The 23,098-nt window shown below is 44.8% G+C and overlaps 1 protein-coding gene across 2 annotated transcripts in view; it reads left to right on the top strand.

The window, feature by feature from the left end:
- The first annotated feature begins 8,421 nt into the window (after positions 1-8,421).
- Positions 8,422-23,098, top strand: part of pxdn (peroxidasin) — a 71,466-nt gene continuing 56,789 nt past the window's right edge. For both annotated transcript variants that reach the window (XM_030718805.1, XM_030718804.1), the window contains exon 1: positions 8,422-8,630. In XM_030718805.1, coding sequence (XP_030574665.1) covers positions 8,467-8,630 — 164 coding nt within the window. In that variant the 5' untranslated portion in view covers positions 8,422-8,466. The remainder of the gene's footprint in view (positions 8,631-23,098) is intronic.

Below are 23,098 nucleotides of genomic sequence, written 5' to 3'. Positions count from 1 at the left end.
CCTCCTTTTTGTTTTCCTTTCTTTTATTTGGAATTTACAAGGGGTAACATGCAGTCACCTTCGTAGCGCAGTGAGTTAGGTGAAAAACACAGCGCGATCTCAGCCGCTAATCGCCGCATGTAAACAACAACAACGTCAAGCCATATTCACACAACAGCGCTGCACCTATGAGGCCCACTTCTAACAGAAGCTTTGTACGCTCTTACCGGCTGCCTCTCCGGTGTTTAGATGTATTGTTTTGCACAAATCCTCCGACGTACTCCACTCTCATTCTGCTTTGACTTCCCGGTTAATTTGTTTGAACGGGGTGGGGCGGGTCATGTGACTTGTGCACAAAAACAGAGTCAGCTGTAATATTACGCAACACCCGGCTCAGCTGCGAGTCACGTAACATCGATTCAGTTTTCCCTGCCCACTATTATTTATTTACAGTTTACCTTATTATTTTTATTTTTATTCTCCTTTATTATATATTTTTTCTTTTAGTCACCTATTACCCTTTTCTCTGAAACAAAAGTTAAAAAAGTCAGGTTTGACTCGACAAAAATACTAACAATGACAAGAGAAGTCTCTGGAGCTTGAAAAAAGGCGACTGGACTTCCTTTTGTTTCTTGAAGACGTTTTACCTCTCATCCGAAAGGCACAAAAAGGGGGTATGCACTATATGCAATGCATTGGGGCGCCGCACAAGAGGGGGGCGCCAAAACAATGTGGGAAAATATTTCTGTAGTTGCATTTTCTGTATTTAACAGCTGTGCATATGACATGATCAATAACAGAGGCCCGGCGCTGATTAGGCGGCCCTGCGCTCCTTCACCTCCCCTCCTCCTGTCCCCAAGACAGTCATAAGTTATGTCATAGAAGTCTTATAAGTCCATGAATAAGTGATTTGCACACATGAACACAGTAAATGATGAGAGGATGCGGATGATGTGTGTGTGTGTGTGTGTGTGTGTGTGTGTGTGTGTGTGTGTGTGTGTGTGTGTGTGTGTGTGTGTGTGTGTGTGTGTGTGTGTGCGCGCGCGCGCGCGCGCAGTGTTCAACTAGCGCTGGTCTGAGACGCCCTTTAGTCGGGCTGAGGATTTCACCGCTTCACTTTCGGAGCTCTGCTGTCTCTGCATTTAGCAAACAGGAGCCCCGCGGACTCCGCACCGGCTAGATCGCTGCTTTTATCGCTGCTTGCGCCTTTATTCTTTCACTGCAATTTACAATCTACCACAGCAGGGAAAGTTCACAATGTGCACGTTTGATGTCCCTACAGTCATGCGCACACTTTATTTCGCGGCTACAGAAATGGAAATGACAACCAGCATGAATGAGGAGAAGTAAGAAGAAAAACGAAGATCAAATGAAAATTTCAGGCATGATTTAACACGAGTGGATCATCGCTGACAAGTTTTTTCCACGCCTCCATTGTCTGTGTGGTTTTACTCACTGTGCAGAGAATGGCAGCTGTTATTTTTTCCTTACTTCAGCTGTAGCCACCAGAACGATCACTATAACCACAATCTGGTGGTAATCACACTATTGTGGTTTGGTTTGGTTTGTGCGATTGTTTGGTGCCGTTTCCTTCACTTTCTATGAAGTGACAGATTTCCTGGGGCAACTCATCGCACCTGTGTCACTGTAAAAAGTGCTGACTGATGTTTTATCCGCTGATCAATCGGCAATATGGAAAACTGGTGCAGAGTTCTTGGCCTGCCGGCAGCTGTTGCAATGAGTGGGATTTGTAGTATAAGTTGTGGGAGCACATTTACCCACTGGCTATTAATAATAGCTATATGAAATCATCTTGCTGGCCATATAAAATTAGATCGTGGGCCGAAAGTAGCCCGCAGGCCTTGAGTCTGACACATGTGACATAGAGAAAAACTGCAGTATGGAAGTTAAAATGTGCAGATGAAATTTCTGGCTAGGGTTGGGGGGTGGGGGGGCGCCTAAAAATGTGTCCGCATACACCTCAGAAATTATATAGCTGCACCCCTGCCGAAAGGCTTCTTCAGTTCTCAACCAAATGAAAATGCATCTGACCACAGAGAAAATACATCTGACCACTGGACTGTTCAATAAAACTGCTTAATGAAGCTTTTTCCCAAATTATTTCAACACTTTAATGGTCAAAATCGCGGAATTTCGCATCGCCTGTTCAAAGACATGGAAGAAATGCGGGGTGAGCCAGTGCAGTGCTGTGGCACACCTCTGGTGGCGCTGTGTCACATACAATAAATGAAGCCGGCAGTTGGTGCATGCCTATTGTTGTCTCTCTTTATATCCCCAATATACATGTTTGATTACACATGTGCTACACATGCTGATGTTCCACAGTCTGTCTGATATACTGAATGAATGTGTGTGACATGTTTATTCTTTGTAATCGGTCATAAATGCACGGTGAAAATAAACAGGGTGAGGCACCGATAGGGGGCAGTGCTGCAGCAGTGCTGTCCGTGTGGATAGGCGCATGGACTTCACTTAAAAAAATTAGATAATACTTGCCATTGTTCTTGAACAGTATGGAGTTGATTAAAGCATAATTAATCATTAGCATAATTAAAATTAAGCTTCTATTTTAAGTTCATATATGTGACCATCCGACTCCAGACGAGTCAGGGCCTCACCCGTCACAAACCTCATCGCATGTCACTGGGGTACATGTACCCCTGGTTGGGAGTCTGGGTCCCGTGCTTCTGTCAGGCTACAGATGAGAAAAAAGCCTGATTTGAACTTACACGGCAAGTTGAGTTTTTTTTTAAGATATGATTTATACTCCATCATAACTGCTGATCATTAACTTGAAAAGAGGCTGGATGTATGAGGTGAGTCTACCTTCGTCTAAGTACCAGAAAATAGGAACATACAGCAAGAAACTTTACAAATTTGTGTGTTCTTTAAACTCTTCATCAGTGACAGGTCACAAGGTGATGTCAGGTGATAGAAGAACAACCCGGGAGCCTTCAGTGCAATTACAGTAGTTTAAATTGAGAAGACTGATGGAGTCTGTGTGGAGACAATGAACCAGTGTTTCCCGATGGAGCTGAATATTCAGGCTTATAGCTCCATAGAAGTCCATTTCAATCTGTTGGTTTATTGTGGAAACCAGAATGTGCTGAAACAAAGCCTCCATGGTTTATCTGCGCCTCCAGGCTGTCAGGTTATGGAAATGCTCACAATAGCAATGAGACAGCATTGTTACAGGTGGAAATGCAAACAATGGCACAGTGTAGTGTTCCAGCTGCAGCAAAACACTCTGACCTGCACAATACAGCCACCATGAACAGGCTCTATGAGGGGATCATGGCCTGACACCAAGCAGATTTTCAGTTCCATATAACAGGTTAATCAACATGTGTGTGCAGGGAGCTGCTGGAAATCCATCCAAAATCAGCTGCTGGGCCTCCCTCAGGTCAGAGATACTGGTTTTACAGAGGAGCTCCACATGGAGGACAGTGGGAGTTACAGCAGGTTTATTTCTCCTTTCAGTCAAATTTTGTTTCTTTTAATTTTGATTATTTTAACTGACAACTAATGAAAACACCAAATTCAGTATCTCAGAATAATGAATATTGTGAAAAGGTTCAATATTGAAGACACCTGGTACCACACTCTAATCAGCTAATTAACTTAAAACACCTGCAAAGGCCTTTAAATGGTCTCTCAGTCTAATTCTGTAGGCTACACAATCATGGGGAAGACTGCTGACTTGACAGTTGTCCAAAAGACGACATTTGACACCTCGCACAAGGAGGGCAAGACACAAAAGGTCATTGCTAAAGAGGCTGCTGTTCACAGAGCTCTGTGTCCAAGCACATTAATAGAGAGGTGAAGGGAAGGAAAAGATGTGGCAGAAAAAAGTGTCCAACAACAGGGATAACTGCACCCTGGAGAGGATTGTGGAACAAAACCCATTCAAAAATGTGGGGGAGATTCACAAAGAGTGGAACTGCAGCTGGAGTCAGTGCTTCAAGAACCACCACGCACAGACGTATGCAGACATGGGTTTCAGCTGTCGCAGTCCTCGTGTCGAGCCACTCTTGAACAGAGACGGCGTCAGAAGCGTCTCGCCTGGACTGAAGACAAAAAGGACTGGACTGCTGCTGAGTGCTCCAAAGTTATGTTCTCTGATCAAAGTCAATTTTGCATTTCCTTTGGAAATCAAGGTCCCAGAGTCTGGAGGAAGAGAGGAGAGGCACAGAATCCACGCTGGCTGAGGTCCAGTGTAAAGTTTCCACAGTCATTGATGGTTTGGGGTGCCGTGTCATCTGCTGGTGTTGGTCCACTGTGTTTTCTGAGGTCCAAGGTCAACGCAGCCGTCTACCAGGAAGTTTTAGAGCACTTCATGCTTCCTGCTGCTGACCAACTTTATGGAGATGCAGATTTCATTTTCCAACAGGACTTGGCTCCTGCACACAGTGCCAAAGCTACCAGTACCTGCTTTAAGGACCATGGTATCCCTGTTCTTAATTGGCCAGCAAACTCGCCTGACCTTTAACCCCATAGAAAGTCTATGGGCTATTGTGAAGAGGAAGGATACGCCAGACCCAACAATTCAGAAGAGTTGAAGGCCACTATCAGAGCAACCTGGGCTCTCATAACACCTGAGCAGTGCCACAGACTGATCGACTCCATGCCACGCTGCATTACTGCAGTAATCCAGGCTAAAGGAGCCCCAACTAAGTACTGAGTGCAGTACATGCTCATACTTTTCATGCTCATACTTTTCAGTTGGCCAACATTTCTAAAAATCATTTTTTTGTATTCGTCTTAAGTAATATTCTAATTTTCTGAGATACTGAATTAGGGGCTTTCATTAGTTGTCAGTTATAATCATCAAAATTAAAAGAAACAAACATTTGAAATATATCAGTCTGTGTGTGTGTTCAATCATCTTTGAGGTGGAAACCAGACCAACGTTTCTGGACTCCACTAACACGGACACGTTTGTTTTAATGTTTCACGGGAATTTCATGGAGCTCAAGGAAACCAAACCCCTGCAGTGAGGTAGACTGAGAACCACGCTGAGCGGTTTGAGTTCCATGAAATTAAATGAAAAAGTAGACTTGAAAAAAACAAGTAAAAGAAATGAGCAAACAAGCTGTGGCACCTTCTAGAAATAAAGATTTGTTGTTTCTGTGAAGTCATACCTTCATGTCCTTTGGGGCTATAATCAAAGCTGGTCTCAGAGTTCTTCTCCAGCTCCTTGGCCAGGTTGGAGTGGGCATGCTGGAGGAAATATTAGGCCTCATTTACTAATATTTGCGTGAAAATGTTCTTACCCTGCAGAAAAAAACAAAACAAAAAATAGCTTGCATGCTAAAATAAATGTGCATACGGGCCTATTCTTCTGTTCTTGTTCTCACTACCATGCGCATGTCAGTAAATCAGAGTCATTGGGAACTAACAGCCAAGTGCTGTCTCCATATAATTTGCATAGTATCTGCATATGCCCTGCCCCCATTTCTCTATATAAGGAAACACATTTAAGGATGAGGAGAAAGTCTGACCGTAGAAAGCTGAATAACGGTGTTGCCAGAAGAGTTTTCCAAAGTGTTTCCACGGGAGTGAGGACTGCTTAAACTAAATCACTCAAATGCGACACTCTGCTGAAATAATGCTAAGAGAAGCATCCCATTAATGTGCTTAAAAAAAAAAAAAAAAAAGGGAATATCTTGAGTTTTAGTCTTTGTCAGTGTGATCAGATTTCCCCATGAGGCTTTTGTCCAGATGTTCATCGAGATTTGGAACGTCTTCATGACTTTGAGTGTGTTTGTATCACAGTTCCTGTTCTGAAATCAAACTGAAACAATGAAAACAAGTGTTTATCATGAACATCCAGCAGTGGACCAGAGATATGTGAAGAGTCACTGTAGGTCTCTGTAGTGTCACTTGTATTAGCTCAGTATAAAGTTATTTAAAGTACAAGCATGTGCAAACACACCCTTAAAACCATAAATGATCAGCATTGAAAATACTGACATCATCCTGTAACAGCATGTTAAATATCAGCTTGCTGAGGTTAGCGTGTTCAGGTGTAATCTGTGCATTTTCCAGCAGATGTCAACAAAGCCAAACATTTCAAGTGGATGCGTCACTAATGATGCTGCAGGTGAGCTTTACTCCCATGTTACTCTATGATTGGTGCTGCATTTAATCTTTCCTGTGATCATTAATTAGCCTCTCAGAATGATTTATGACTGATTTTCGCCCATATTTTTCCTGGATAAAATGACGAAGTGATAGCATTTTATATCCAAAAAGTCCCAAATGGAGCCTGGACAACTCGGATGCACGGTGGTCATATCATAAAAATTAGACTTTGATGTTTTCTGATCAGAGTGAGTGCAGATAATTTACCTGAAGCTCAGGAGCAGGACCACACCTCACACACTCCCTCTTCTAGATATTCATTCTGCCCTTTCTTCTCTCCCTCTGTCTCAGTTGGTGCCAGCCCTGATATCAGGTGAGGCCTTCTCCAAACCAGAGTCTCAGGCCAAGTTTGCAGATGTCTATGACATCCCCCTGCACAGCAAACACGAGAGAGAGGCTGAGATTTCTGTCCTGTTTTTGTCCTAACCTCACCAATACCTGAAACTCTGATACACCTCATAATATCTATATGAGCTGGACACATGAGCAGGAAATGTGTCCACTAACAAAGATTCCCTCATTTAGCAGCAGCCACCAGTTAGGCACAAATACAGTAACAGTAAAACCAAAGCAAGAAACGGCCCTTAGAGGTGAGACGATGCAGCTGAAATGTTTGCGTGCAGTAACACTGTGAGAGCCTCCAGCAGACACTGAGATCACAGTGCAGCATTATTTTCAACCACTTCAATTAACTGATTGTCAGCAGCGAGAAAAGCTCTGTAAAAACAGAAGCTTCTGCAGTTTGCAGGTCTGGAGCATTCTGCCACATTCTTCCCAGGAGTGGACGCACCAGAATTACCCAAGCTTAGACCATGCAACGCTCAGAGAAACTGCAAAGAACCCAAGAGCTCCATCTCAGACTCTACAGGCCTCAGTTAGCATGGTTAAGGTTAAAGGTCATGAAAGCACAGATAGAAACAGACTGAAGCAGTATGGCTGTTTGGGAGTGTTTCCAAGAGAAAGCCTCTTCTCTCTAAAAGAACATAGCAGCAGAGCTTAGGTTTACAACGCTGCATCTGAACAAACTACAGGACTTCTGGAACAAACGAGACTGAAGTGGAGAAGTTTTTCCATGATGCACACCAGCTCCCTTAGAGAAGTGCCGTCTACACACACGATTCACACACTACACACATTTTTAAGTCATCTGTCAGAACGTTCCTGTAGTTTGGGTGCGGCTGATCTCATTAACAGTGTGTTGAAATGTTTTCACACATGCTGCTCTTCTCTTCTTTTTAGCCCCACCCCCATTACCACAAGATGCTTGTGGTAAGCAAATGTAAGAATTTGTCCATAAATACTAAGTCACTCCTCCCTCTAGTGGTACAAAGTGGTATTACATAAAAATGCAATACGGCCCTGGTTCGGTTGGTGTCTCTTCAACACAATATGCAGATGATTGGAACATGAATCAGCTACATATGGTTTCACATCATGTTTTTAATTATTGTTTTTTCAACAGTGTCCGTTTTTCTTTTTGATGGTGCTCTTTTATTGTGTTGTTTTATAGTGTCTATGGCACTTTGTAAGCATGCTATACAAATAAAGTTACTGTTTCTCCATATGCCACTGGCAGTTTTCCAACAGTGAATATCTAACATCGCTGCATCTCTGCAGTCTTGGTTGAAAAACTGCTACAAAATGAAAGCAGGTTTATAATGAGGACACTGTGAGGCAGCGAGGTGAGGGCTGTGAGTCCAGAACGCAACAATGAGACAGAATTTACATGCAGTGCTTAAAAGTGTTTATTTCATTTAAAAGAAAGGCTCTGTGTGAATGGAGAGGACAAACTGTAAGGTTTAAGCCTAAGGTTAAGGTTTAATCCACTTTAAACAGGTGAGTTATAGAAACATCGTCCTCGTACAGCTGTTATGGAGGGGGAAATTATCTCCAGAGACAAAAGCAGTTTCCGTATCAGGCTGTAAACATGTTTATTTCTGCTGGAAAGATTTAACATGGGAGTCTATGGGGACTGACTCACTGTGGCGCCTCTGCTGGCCGACATAGGAACTACAGCTGCAGAGTAACTCCTCTCTTTTTAGTTGCCTCTTTTTTTTTCCAGGAACTCAGATTTTGTGAAGCCGACCTGTCAGATTTCACAGCGCAGCCAGATTCTGTAACGCTGCGCTCCCTTTGTGTGTGTGTGTGTGTGTGTCTGACTGTGTGTGTGTGTCTGACTGTGTGTCTGACTGTGTGTGTGTGTGTGTGTGTGTGTGTGTGTGTGTGTGTGTGTGTGTGTGTTTCCTCGCCTCCTCCTCTCAGTGTGTGTGTGAGGGGGCAGCTGGTCGCTCGGTGCTCCTGCTCGGCTCTGCTCGGTTAGAAATGGCGCTGCGGGCTGCCCTCCTCTCCGCGCTGCTGCTGCTCTGCGTCGGGCCGCGGTTCGGGCTCTGCTGTCCGAGCCGCTGCTTGTGTTTCCGAACCACCGTGAGATGTATGCATCTGAACCTGGAGACGGTCCCGGCAGTCTCTCCTCAGACCACCATTCTGTGAGTACTTTTCCTACCCGCAGCCTGACGGGAAGCGGCTCGATCAGGAAGCCTGCAGAGGAGGAGGCCTGCGGGTCTCTGCACGCCAGGAAAACTTTGGGATAGTTTGGGATAGTTTTAGTGGAGTTTGCAGGGTACCAGAGGCTCGTGGAACCGTGCTGTGGTCCTGCAACACAGCGGGAGTTACTGGGCTGAGCGGAGGGCTGCAGGGATTCAGGAAAAGCGCTTCTTAGGGTCAGTCAGCTGCTGAAGGCAGAGATAAGGAAAGAAGGAAGTTTTCAGGAGACTGAGCTTCATCCTGCAGATGAATGAGAGGCGACAGTCCAGACCTGCTTACTGCACTGCGGGTCTGAGGAAAGATGGATCCCAGAGAGCTCAGTGTGGGTACCTGCTCCCACTGCTCCACGCTAAAATCACAGACTGTGGAGGTTACAGATCTGCCATTGATCCTGTGAAGGACTGATGTGCTGCTTTTGATTTCCAGATCTTTCAAAGTAGATCCAATAAGCAAATGTGGAAGCTACTGTTTGATATTTGGAGTTATTTGTTCCCTGTCTGTGTCACACTGACTGTTACAGCTGTTAGTTTAGGGACATCAGTCTGGCTTTCGGCTTCATGTGTGCTTCAATTTGGAAACGGAGCCAGTCAGTATGTGGGACAGGGGGACATCAGTCACCGACCTCCACGGAAGATTGATATCTGAGGCAGGCGGTTTGTGATGAAGACAAATCTGCCCTTTGCAGGCTTGAATCCAGGTTATTAGGAATAGCACAGAATAGAATAGAGCTTTATTTTCATTAGGCGATGTCCGGGTGGGTGTGGCCTGTTAGCTGCTGTGCGCCCATTTTCACCTGCAAAGACTCAGCTTTAAAACTGCAGATCAAAGATCAAATTAAAGATATGAATTATAGATTTGATTATTTTGCTTTTACATGATGATGAATTTTGTTACCGCCCTGTAATGGAAGTAGCCCTGTGCTTGCTGACCCCTGACCTTTATATCTGACCCTGATGTGGTCCCAACTTTCCAGCAAGGCCCAAATTTGTGGCCTTCAAAACATGAAAAGAAGCTGAGTGCTGCTCTTGTTGAGTACTTCAACTGGCCTCCACTTTTCTTGCCCCCTTAAAGCTCAGGCTTGCTCCCTGCTGGGTGGGTTCAGGTTAAAATGACACAATGTTTAATTCCAAAGTCTCTGAGCAGTCATGTTAAGTAAAATAATTGTGAGAGGAAGTTCTGTCATAATCAGCTCGTAGCTGTGTGGCTGAGGTCAGTGCTCCTGGTCTGGACAGTTTTGGTGTGTGTGGTCCAGTTTTGGTCCACCCAGATCAGACTAAATAATAAAGTGATAGCTCAGTGATTCATATACCATCAAATGCTCCAAAATAATAAAAGAGTGATATTAGTACAGCTTGCCTGTTGCATAGTGCTGCTTTATTTTGTTTCGCTCCTTCGACCGTGTAGCAGCACAGAAAGCTCGCTCATCGTGGAGGTGAAGGTCCAGCAGGTCAGTGAGCAGCTGCTGAACGATATTGAGATTACCCAGCAGGATTGGGAACTAAGATGGCAACATTCTTTTGAATAGATGGAAAAAGTAAAAATTAAAAACTTTCAAAATGTGTTGGTGCAGCTGTTAAAGAGATTTTCTCAGCTTTATTGATGTGAACAGTGAGCTGAGTTGTAGTTTTTGGTGCTTTGAGTGCAGCGGGGTTGGAAGTGTTTAGCCAGAGGCAGACTGCCGGTCAGGAGGCGGTTTCACACGCTCTCACAGTCACTGTGGCCTGTTGAGAGCGGTCAGCTTGAGCTGAGCAGCAATATAACAAACAGGAAGGAGTTGATGGACCTCTTAGAAACTCCACATCACCGTCTCCACGAGGCGTGCAGCATCCACTCGCTTCTCCAATACGCTGCCTGATGAAGCGCATTGTCAGAAGAAACTGTGGAGGGTGGAGGGAGTGAGAAGAAAAAGACCCAAAGCTGATTGGTGAAAAATAAGTTCCAGCTCAGGTGAAAGCACGTATAGATGCATCATTGGTGTCTTTAATGCTGTTTCTGCTGTGTGTGTGTGTCGCTAATAACCTCTCTGAGGATAACCACTGCTGCCCTCTTTATAGCACAAAATATATCATGAATATTTGTGCAGTTGTTGTGTTGGCACTTTGGGACAGGTCTGGTTTTCTCACATGTGGAGTTTCAGTGATCTGCCAGTGCAGGGAGGAGAAATCAGAGAAAGATGAAGAGAACTTTGACTGATGGCCCTGTTGCTCCTTTTCCCCACGTTTTAGTCATTTCTTGAATTCTGACCTTGTTGTGGCCCTAATCAGCACAGACCTGCAGCACAGACCTGGCAGTCTTGTGCAAACAGAGGAGCCTGGGATGGAGTCAGATTCCCAGTCTGGGTTATTGAGTCCACCCCGTCTGTAGCTGATACCTCCAAAACTGAGCGCCTCACACCCAAACTGGGCCCAGATGGAGCAGCAACTGGGTCAGATAAACAGCTCTACACTGAAACAGTGCTCTTGCAGTGAACTGTCCCTTTAAGCTGCTTCCTTCTCTGCAGTCTGATTGTCTTTGGAGGGTTTTTGTTGCTCGTGTTTTTCTTTCCCTCTGAGATGAAAGGACGGAAATTCTCCAGCGAGCGCCGTGAACGTGTTGTAGCTGCTTGGCCACAGCGGGAGAACAGAAAGCTCCACATCTGTCCATCCCTCCCAAACATGTGGCCCCCTTTGTCTTTAATTGGCCACTGAAATCATCGGCCCGCTATACACAGACCTATAAATAGTTTCATCCAGGACAAAGGGGGCAACTCAGCCAGGCGTACCAGAATTAGCCTCCTGCCCTCCCATCAGTCCTCAGCTTCAGAGCTGCCCAGATACTCCCAGAGGAAAGATGAAAGTCGCCTCCTTTGCCCATCAATGAAAGGCCTGTTCAGGTGTTCGTTATGCACTTTGTGTCTGAATGTGTTGCTCAGAGCAGGCGAGCACACTGTGGTTTCCTAAAAGCTTTCATGCTGCCGAGCTTTGAAGCTGCGGCCGCTCACCGCTGTCATGTCGGAGCATGAATGCAGCTCCTCTCCAGACTTCCCTCCAGGCTTAAAATGTTCAGCACACGATTGGTCATCTGCACCAGGAGGACTCCGGCTTGATTCATTGCTGTGTGTGAGCGCTGGGGTCGCACTGAGCCTCAGAGCAGTTCATTTCAAACACATCTTTTTTGCTCCTGTCACATGATAAGGTTTTAGTTTGAGCTCTCAGGTTGTTTCCAGATGAGCTCACAGCTGCTGCAGGTTCTTTCTGACCTCGATCTGTGGCCTCCTTGCGGCTGGTTGCATGCCGCTGGAGGAATTTAAAATAATAATATCATCATAGTGGTAATGATCCTTCATGTAAGCCGTCTGTGCAGTGGTAGCAGTTTAACACCAGCGTTTGTCCTCCTCAGCTTTTATTATCTTCATATTTGTGGGTATATTTTCACAGCTCTGTTCTGGCTGCACAGACATAAAATATCAGAGGTTACAGCACTGAGAAAGTATTCACCTCCTTCCTCATTTCTTCCTTTTGTTTTTTTCATTTGTCACACTTACATGTTTGACATCATCAAATTCATTTTAACATTAAACAAAGAAAATCTGAATAATACAGTTTTTTTCTAAAATGATGATGTTATTAATTAATAAGGGGAAATAATCTTTGTCTAACCCCTAAAACTCCAGCCAGGAATTCATGGCCCTGTAATCCACAGAGCCACAGCATCTATCTTTAGGAAAATTTGTGCTGAAACTGAGTGCATCTCTTTCTGCTCCATCTGGGTCACGTCAGAAAATAAAAAGTCATAGCTGGCTCTGTGCCCGGAGCGTTTCAGAAACATGGAGGTTTGGTGTTGGTTCCCTCTGGCCTGCATTTATTTTTCAGCTGTGTTCTCTGTGGACCGGTTGAAGCCAGATAGTGAGTCATGTTCGCTCTGCACATCTTCTCAGGGATTTGCTGCAGTTGGAAATGCCCTGTTTTGGCAGTGTTGGATAGAAACTGGTTGTTTTTGGTATTAGTGGCTCAGAAAGTGATGTGCACGTTCTGAAACGGTAAACAGCCATTAGGAAACGCTCGGTTCAGTGTCTGCGCTGAAAGGCCTCAGTGGTGAATCACTTCAGTGTGGATTGGTGTCACTGTGTCACAGGGCTGAACACTTGACACTGTGTATCTGTGTTCTCGCCCAAACAGAGGCCGTATCAGCCTGTGTGACAGTGAGTCGGTGCAGTTGGTGGAGTCCTGCTGGAATTTGCTGCAGTCAGGGTTTGTGAGGCTCTCGGTGTCTGCAGCACGCTGGAATGCAAAGCCAGAAATCCCCAAAGCTTTGCTCACTCACACATGCTGACGGCCCAAGATGGAAAGGAACTCCATGGGACCCTTCCTGTGCCCTCATGTTGCGGAAAAATGTCTTCACATTCCTTCTAAATAAAGTTGGTGCTGGAATTGCTCATTTTAACCTTGACTTTTGCACAGCGCTGCAGGAACGAGTCCTTAAACTTAGAAAGCATTTGTACTTCCTGTTGGCTCATGTTGAAGTTAGTGGAGTTTTGGTTTTATTTTTGAATTGGATTTTCTTTTAATTTTAGACAAACTATTAAATTTACACAGCACAGGCTGCCCTCTGTGGATCTGTGTGCTGCGTGTGTGGTTGGTTCTTTTGGATGCTTTTTACTCAACACAGATGCTGTTTAAAATATTAATCCAACATGTTCACCAACACCTCGTCAGGCTGATAACTTTGACTGAACTGAGCTCAAACTGAAGAACGTTCTGTGTTTTTATTGAACTCTAATATTTTCACTACTAGTTTCAGCTTTTAGTTTAGTTTCAGTTCCCACAGAAGGGGTTGGTGTCGGGGACGCCACTCCACCAGACTAACCATTGACGGGTTTAACTGTACTCAGATTACATTTTCCTGCAATGCAATAATGTAACTACATACAGTAATCACATAACAGTTACTACTCAAATAATTCCTTTGTTGCTTTTTTCCTGCACTTGTGCTAAAATCAGCTGATTTCAGCTGGTGTGCAGGAAGAGTTAGCAAGTCTGCAGCTTGAGGAGCGGAGGTGTGAACATTCATTTTTTTTGCCCAAAAGGACAAGAAGGTGATGGCAAACTGAGCCCAGCATGCTAACACAAAGCAGTGTGTGTACTGACCCCAGCACTGAGGAGCAGTCAGGCTTGAAGCGCTGCAGCCTCCATTTTACAGTTTCTACAGGAGAGTCACTGAACTGCTGTCTGAGGTGGATTTTAGACTGAAGCTCGAGTGTGTCCTCATTAGGAGCACTGCACTGGTGGGACTGCAGCCTGAGGTCAGAGGTGGCAAAAGTACTGACATTCTGTACTTAAGTAGAAGTACAAATACTGGTTCAATAAATATTACAAAGTACTGGTTCAACTTCTTTACTTAAGTTAAAGTAAAAAGTACAGGCTCCGAAGTCTACTCAGAGTAAGAAAGTAAAAGCAGCTCCTTGGACGACGTTTTTCCTGTTATTTCTGTGTAAAGCTAACCGAACCTCATTATATATTATTGTAATAATATAAAATAATACATGAGAATACAAACATTTCTCCAATCTAAATTTTAATTCTAATGAATGCACTCAGCTTGAATCTGTTATGTAGGACACAAACTGTGAAAGAGAATTTAAACACAGCTCTGTTCTCTGTGTCCTCCATAGTAGAGGGTGACTGTGCCTCCACCTAAACACAAACATGAGGATACTCAGGGGTTACAGTGGGATTCAGAAGGTGGAGGCTCTGCATGGGGAGAAGAATCATAACTTTCTATTGTGAGCTCCAGTAAATGATGTTGGTGTGCAGGCTGTGATCAGCTGACCTGCTGTTGCTGCTCTGAGGTTTACTGCTCTGTGTGGATGAGCTGAATTCACAAAGATGTAACCCAGTATTTCACAGCTCTCTGAGCTGATCTCCATCCCCTACACCTCTGAGTGAACTTGTCTCTCTTTCTTTTCTCTCCCTGGAAATACAGCAGCTCTTCTTTTAGTTAGCAGACACACTGTGTGACAAACTGCACACACTTTTTGTGTGTTTGGTGATATTTGTTGAGCATTTAGAAACGTTGCATTTAAAATTACCTGCCACACGTTACTCCCTTTGTGCTCGCTCCTCTTCAGTACTGGAGGAGCGAACACCTTCACCTCCTATCTAACGGCAGGTAAAGAGGTGAAAATGTTCTAAAAGCCGTGTCTACTGACGCCCACAGTAATTCTTTCAAGTGTGTAAAATCTGTGTCCACAGCACTACACAGCACTTGTCTGTCAGCTTGGGGGCGTGGCCTCTTGCCACCTGCTACAGGTAACACATGGAAGGGAACTGCACCAAACCCCTAAGAACAATTTACCCAGTGAAACAGTTTTATTTTAAACAGCAAAAAGAAAGCTGTCAGAAAACCATAAAAATACAAAGACATAAATCATATATCGCCACCCGGCCTTAAATATTGGATATATTTCTCTTGCTGTGGCTCGGCATTCTCCTGATGGTAAACAAATGTCTTTCGTTTTACACAGGATGTGTTGTGCAGAGAAATGTCACAGCCATGTTTGGACATCCTTCTTTGTGAGGAGCCAGTGATGTTCTTGTTTAACTCGGTGACTCACGCAGGCCTGGGAGTCTCTGGCAGCTCCGCGTGCGTCACAGAGCTAAACAAGTCCGCTGAGGAGAGAGGGGGGAGCGGAGGTGCACACATGGCACTCAGATGCTGGGCGGCAGCCAGCCCTGCTCGGCGTCCTGGCTCAGACCAGAATTTCCAGCTGCTCGTCAGTGGTTCAGATTCGTGTACAGTTTGAACGTGATGTGCAGTAAATGAAATGCTCACGTCTTTAAGTCGCTGCCAGACGGGCTTTGCTGCAAGTGCAGCTTGCACATCATTCAGTTCTTGGCAGTAGAAACCTTAAACGTGAATGTGCTGATCTGATGGCTCCAGATTGCAGGTGGATACACCAACATTTGGCAGCTGCAGTGCAGACAGTGCACTTTCACACGGACATGTTGGTTTTGTCTCTATTTGTGCGCCCATCTAATCTTGCATGATAATTGGCTTTGCCTTCTGTTTTTGATGTCGATGTTGGCCACGTTAGTCTCACTCACAGTGCTGTGCTCTTCCACTTCATTGGCTCACAGAGCTACAGCGGAGCTACTGTATCTGGTTCTCCTGGCTTTCCACCAGTGGTATCGCAGCTGTTTTGTTGCTATACTTTTAGAGAACAAGAACAGCAGGTTTGATGTGAGCAACATTACGCACCTGTGTGGGTCAGCTGCCTCACCTGGCAGTGGTAGTCCTTGTTGTTGGTGAGCTCGGTGCAGCAACGCATGAACCTGACCTCCACCTGCTGTAGGTTCTGGTTACGGTGACCCTCCAGCTTGCAGCAGATCTTCAGAGCTCTTCGCTGTATTTTGTGGATATTGTGCAACTTCTGAGGAAACATTCCTGTGATGACTAACGTCAGCTGCCTGTCTTTGTGAAAAAGTTTGAACTAATTTTCCTTCTTCACAAGAACACCGTCCTTCCCTTTCTTTGTTTGCATCATTTGAAACGGCTCAGCGTCACTGTGAAAGAGTGCTCAATGATTTTTCACATTTACATAAACAGAGCAGAAAGATTTTAATCAAACACCTGACAGCAAACAGACTGGTCCACAAAACACTTCAGTGTGAGTCAGTTTGGTTTTTGACCAGTCTGAGTTCCATAACAGCCATCCAGGGTCACCAACTATCTGCTGGATGTCACCTCAGAATCTGCTCTGAGCTCCAATGATTATTCAGCATTTTCACACTCAGGCCTGATTTGGACTTCTGTGTCGGGTCTTTGTGGGAAATCCCCTCTGAACCCTACGCAGTCATTACAGTCCTTGCAGGCTGCATCGACCTGACGTGTAGTTGAATTTCTCGAGAGGTGCACATCACGTTAGGTTGTAGGTTACAGCAGTGTAGGGTCTAAGTCAGGCCTGAGTGTGAATCCAAGAGGCAGAGCTGCTGTCGAATGTTTACACTCACACTTTAATAGGTACTGGAGGTCTCCTGTGTGTGTGCGTGTGTGTCAGCACTGTCCAGTCTAAATGGGTCAAAGTAATTATCTTCAGACGTGTGAGGCGTGAGTTTAGTGAGTGCCAGCATGCAGACATTTTCTTTAGATCTGTTGCTTTTAAAGGAAAGTGTATCCAATCATGGGTGGCTGGATGAATACATTGGTTATTGTGATTGGCCGAGTCTGTGGATGGTTTTTCTGCCTGATTTGTGTTGTTTTGCTCGTTCAGTTGTCTGATTCCTGCAGAATTTAACTTGCGTGTCTAGATTCCTCACCTTGTTGTGTTTGAGTGAAAGATTTCTTCAAAGTAATGTAAAGGTATAGATTGTGTGTGTCAGATGATGGTGAAATTAAAAAAGATATGTTACATACATCAGGAGGGGGCGCTGAGTGGTGTGATCAAAGCTGCTCTATGCTGTTTAACACAATAGAGCACAGTACAGAGTTAGCGCTCTTCACCTGCAGACTAACTGCACAACTAAGCTTACTTGACCGCTCAGCACCATAGTTGCCATCTGGTGGCGTGGCAAGTGTGCTAAACTGGGATGCACTATTTTTAGTATTCATCTGCTAGTCAGTAGTATATTTGGTAAGTTTCACAACCCATATGAGTATTTATACAGAACTGTGAACAGGACTTCAGCCTCAATAAAATGAAAAAATTATGGGGGGGGGGGGGGGGGGGTACTTTCTAACTATCAAATATGGCCTGGGTGCCACACACAGTTAGAGCAGTGTAATGTACTGCTGCAGTGTGAGAGCTGCACTGGGCTCTTCAATTGGAGTTTCCAGAGTAACACACATGGGTCCACCTCTCCTCCACCCAAACGCACTTGTGTGCCCGTTAATGTGCCTGAGCGTCCTGTCTAAGTGAAGTCTCCGGAGATGCTGATCTTTTTCCTGCCGTGTCTTTGTGCCCATTGTTGTTCACTTCCCTTCATTTCTGATCCTGGAAGCTGTTCATTCTCAGGCGTGTTGTTTTGTTGGAATGCATCAGCCCCTCCCGGGGTCGTCAGCTGTTCTTTTTGACAGCTCCTTGAGGCAGAGTGCCATCAAGCACTGTAATGGGCGTTAACAGACTCATTTAATAAGCCCTGCAACAAATTCCATTAAAGATTTTTGGGCCAGCTCTGCAGCGCTCCGTGGACGTGCACTTCTGGTTTACAAACACTGTTTACTGAATGTCCTCCAAACCTCTCCCTGTAATTTTCCCCTTTGTGGACTGACTCATTCTCCTCCCCTGCTTTTCTCTGGTTTTTCTTCTTTCTAAACTATTGAGCAGCTTCAGAGACCGCTGTGCTCCTCTGGCAACTTATTACATCCTGCTCGATTGTGTTGAGACAATTGAGGATTTTTGCATTCATGCTTGCTGAAGCAGCATCGACAGTAGCGTCACAAAGCAGCCTTCTTTCTCTGAGTAGGGGATTAGATGTGTTTGTGGTTATGATGGATGGGCAGCTTCAGCTTTTGAACCCACACACGAGGTTTTTATTAACAGATCTGTGGACATAAGAAGCACTCAAACACACAGTTCAGTCCAGCTGTAGAAAAGCCAGTTTTCAGTCTCTCTCCCTGCTGCCTCGGAGCACTTATTGGGCCCATCAGGCCTGATTTCATCCCCTCCTGTTCTTCCAGGACATTCTGGTCAGCTGAGCCTCGACAGCTGATGCTTTGAACACACCCCGCTGCCACAGACAAAGCTCTGATGACCTTATTTAGCCTTCTCCACAAAGAACCACAGTCATGCCGGCCATGAAAGCGACACACACTCACACTGAGCCAAAATAACATGGCCACTGAGCATGACACATTATGTCCAGCCCAGTTAATGACCTCGCAGTCACACAGTCATCAGCAGCTCTCGGGGGTTCATATGTATGATATGAGCTTTTCAGACCTCCTGACAGTAGTTCATTATAAAGAGAGCTGCCTGAACCAGCACGTAGCCTTGTTGCCTCCTCCTCCTCATCCTGGAGGAGCTGGAGGCAGTGTAGGCAGGACAGTCTTGGCATGTCTGGACACAGCACTCTCTGGGTACCCTAGCTGTTCTTTCCACGAAGGACCCTCACTGCTCTCTGCTTTTGAACCACTTTTCCTAACTTTTCTCAGCTTCAAAGCATCGCTGATGCAGAGCGTGCTTGCTGAACATTTTCTAAAAATCAGTTTTTATTGTTTCAGCAAAGTTTATCACAGCTCAAAAACTGATTGTTGATTCATTCAGGAAAACACAGCTAACCACCAATTCAGATGAGCTAAATTGCCAGAATATTGTCCAATTTATTTGTTAATATCTTTGCATTTATTGGATGCAAAACGTACTGATTCAAATCCAACAAAGTTTGCGCTTCTCTGCCTCTCAAAGGAGCGCACCTCGTAGACTCCGCCCCGGCTAGGTCGCTGCTATTATCGCCGCTTGCGCCTGTATTTCACCGCAGTTTGCAATCTACCACAGAGCACGGACAGTTTCATTCACAATGTGCACGTTTGATCTCACTATGGTCAGGTGTGCGCCTGATTTTGTGGGCTACAGAAATTAAAATGACAAACGGTATGAACGCAAGAAGTAAGAGGGAAAATGAAGATCAAAGGCAAATTTCAGGCTTCTTCTTCAACAAAAAAATCCCAGCATGAAAGGTAAATAACCAACCTTCATGTATTTTGATACACAAACTAAAAATTTAATGCAAGTTTTGGGGCTGCAACGATTTTTGGAGTAATTCAATTCTTTTGTTGACGCAAGGTGCGTACTTGTCATCTCGCTCGTAATCTGTCTGTGTTTACCTCTGTGCTGCACACAGATGCTGCAGTAGTTTGGTTTGCACCTAAAGTGTGTTCACAGCACAAGAAAGGGGAGCGTGTTCTCTCACCTTTATGCTCTTCGGCATCAGTGTCCAGACAAGGACCCGCGCATAAAGGAGCAGTTCACAAAGCACGTTCTTAAGCGTTTCGCTGATGTTGTGCCAAACACCGGTTCATTGAAACCAGCACCAGTACTGGCACGAGCACGGCACCTCGGTGGTGGAAAAGTAGCAACGGTGAGCTCAGGTGGAGTGAAAGGAGCTCTTGTTCCTGTAACCACCTTAAAACATTTACTGTGAAACAGCTGGAGGTCCTTCATCAACCATCTGATCAGCAACATGAGGAAAAGAGGTCTCTGGAGCTTGAAAAAGGCGACTGGACTTCTTTTTGTTTCTTGAAGACGTTTCACCTCTCATCCGAAAGGCTTCTTCAGTTCTCAACCAAATGGTGGAGAGACCTAGGTATTTAAACCCCTGTGGGCGTAGTCCCACAGGGCGTAGTCCCCTGGAGGTGGGGACTACCTCATCCTGAAGCAGAACAGATCAGGATGAAAGTTTCAGCCACTCTCTCCAGTGCAAGACTTCCTCCATCCAACCTCACCATTCAGGAGAAGAAGGCCATCACAGCCCTAAGCAAGGATCAAAACATCACCATACTGCCAGCCGACAAGGGGAGGTGCACGGTTGTGCTGAATTCATCGGATTACCACAACAAAATTACTACACTCCTCAGTGACAACAATACTTATGAGGTCTTGAGACGTGATCCCACAAGCAACTACAAGAAAAAAGTTGTTTGCTGCCTGCAACAACTTGAAAAGGAAAAAGCCATTGACCGCCCCACTTACTACCGCCTGTACCCTGGAGAAGCCACTCCATGCATTTATGGACTCCCAAAGATCCACAAAGAAGGAGTCCCACTTCGACCCATTATCAGCAGTATAAACTCGGTCACCTACAACATTTCCAAACACCTCGCCACCATCTTATCACCGCTTGTTGGCATCACACCCCACCACATTGAAAACTCTACAGATTTTACTAACAAGGTCCAGAATCTTGTACTGGATCCAGATGAAACCATGGTGTCCTTTGATGTGGTTTCACTTTTCACTTGCATACCCACAACTGAGGCAGTGGAGACCGTCAGAAGACGACTACAGGAAGACGATTCCTTACTGAACAGAACCAGCTTCACCCCAGATCAGATTTGTGCACTTTTAGATCTCTGCCTTACCACAACATGTTTCAAATACAATGATGGATTCTACAGACAGAAGCATGGATGTGCCATGGGCTCCCCAGTGTCTCCCATTGTAGCCAACCTTTACATGGAGGAAGTGGAAAGTAAAGCTCTTGGTTCTTTCAAAGGGATGGCACCTAGCCACTGGTACAGGTATGTAGATGACACCTGGGTCAAAATCAAAACCCAAGAAGTAGAAGCCTTCACTCGTCACATTAACTCAGTGGATAAATACATACGTTTTACCAGGGAGGACACCAGAGATAACAAGTTACCATTCCTGGACTGGGCGGTGCTTATCGAGGAAGATGGAAGCCTCAACATTGAAGTTTACCGGAAGCCCACACACACAGACCAGTATCTCCTCTTTGACTCCCACCACCCTCTGGAACACAAACTTGGGGTGATCAGGACCCTACAACACCATGCGGAAAGTGTTCCCTCTAAGGCAGAAGGGAAGCATAAGGAACACACACACATTAAGAAAGCCCTCAAAACATGCGGTTACCCCAACTGGGCCTTCATCAAATCAGCTAAGATGCACAGGAATGAAGGCCAAACACAAACTACAGAGAATAGTAAGGACAAGAGGAACAACATTGTCATCCCATATGTGTCAGGCTTGTCAGAGAAACTCAGAAGAATTTTCTCCAAGCATGACATCTCAGTATACTTCAAACCAAGTCACACCCTAAGACAAAAACTGGTTCATCCCAAGGACAAACCCGCCAAACACAAGATCAGCGATGTAGTGTATGCTGTTCAGTGCAGTGAAGAGTGCTCGGACCTCTACATTGGTGAAACCAAACAGCCTCTTCACAAACGAATGGCACAACATAGAAGAGCCACCTCGACAGGACAAGATTCAGCAGTACATCTGCATCTGAAGGAAAAAGGGCACTCTTTTGAGGATGCCAATGTTCACATTTTGGACAGGGAAAACAGATGGTTTGAAAGAGGAGGTGGATTACGTCACCAACTTTCCCCCGCTTACAGTGCTGTCCTGAGCTCCCTTCCCAGACGTCTCAACCCCCATTCACACCTTTGTTCCAGTGACCTCAATAGGCCACAGGAAACAATGGAGCGGAGTCCTAAATTGGTTTCAACTGAAACCACTGATTAAATATGACCCACGCCCCCTTCACACCTGGGCACATGTGTTCACGCACATGATCAATAGAGGGTCATAACCACCTCCAGGGGACTACGCCCACAGGGGTTTAAATACCTGGATCTCTCCACCATTTGGTTGAGAACTGAAGAAGCCTTTCGGATGAGAGGTGAAACGTCTTCAAGAAACAAAAAGAAGTCCAGTCGCCTTTTTCAAGCTCCAGAGACTACTATGACCTGGATAACTGAGAATCTACACAGACATGAGGAAAAGAGAACTTTGTAGCTGCTCCATCCACCGCTGTTTGTTTCACACAGAGAAAAACTGCAGTACGGAAGTTAAAATATGCTGATGGATTGTTAAAATGAAAAATTATTTCTTATCCAATTACTTGATTAATTGGTGGAGTAATAATAGAATATTTTATTTCTAAAATAATCGATTGTTGCAGCCCTACTTGTATTCGAAAGCCATAATCAAACATTAGTTTTCATCACCAGTGGAGCTATGAGAGGCCTTCAAGAATAAAAACTACAGTTCAGCAAGATGTCACTTCCTGTTGTTGCATTAAAAACGTGATAGTTTTTGCTCACAACATGGTGGCTGATATTCAAATGTAGGAAATGCTTTTAGCAGCTGATCGTTAAAAAATCTGGATTATATTTTTGTTGTGTATGCTTTTTATGTGATTTCTGCAAACACAGTGGAAGGAAATGGAAGTCTGGGACACATTAAATGCATGCTATATAAATGTAATTTTTCTGGATTATATGCAAAAATTATCATTCTATCGATCTAATAAGGCCTAATTTAGAGTTCTTTATTGGTCCTACATACATAACTAAAAATCTTCCCTGAACCTAACCTGACATGCACCTCGAGAAATGTAACTACACGTCCACAAAGAGTGTGATCACTGCCTAGGCTTCAGAGGTGGTTTCCAGTAACATCGTAGGCTCCATCACTCAGTTAACAAGCGGGAGTGGCATTTAGCAGTTAGCATTAGCTTACTAATTAGTATTAGCGTTAGCACTGGGCTGAAAAATATTTCTTGCTAGAACCTTGTAGTTACCATGGCTACCAATGACAGCAGATAAGTAAGCTGTTTCTCCGCCATTAGTACTAGTGATGGGCAGATAGATCCTAATATTGATAATATCAATACCAACTTTGGTATTGGTATTGATCAATATCAGTATAATGAGATCGATACTTCAGATTCAGTTTCTCTCCTGTATG

The sequence above is a fragment of the Archocentrus centrarchus genome, chromosome 22 (genome assembly GCF_007364275.1).
Source record: "Archocentrus centrarchus isolate MPI-CPG fArcCen1 chromosome 22, fArcCen1, whole genome shotgun sequence".
Taxonomy (NCBI): domain Eukaryota; kingdom Metazoa; phylum Chordata; class Actinopteri; order Cichliformes; family Cichlidae; genus Archocentrus; species Archocentrus centrarchus.
Note: the sequence above shows the minus strand (reverse complement) of the source record. Positions and strands in the feature narration are given on the sequence as shown.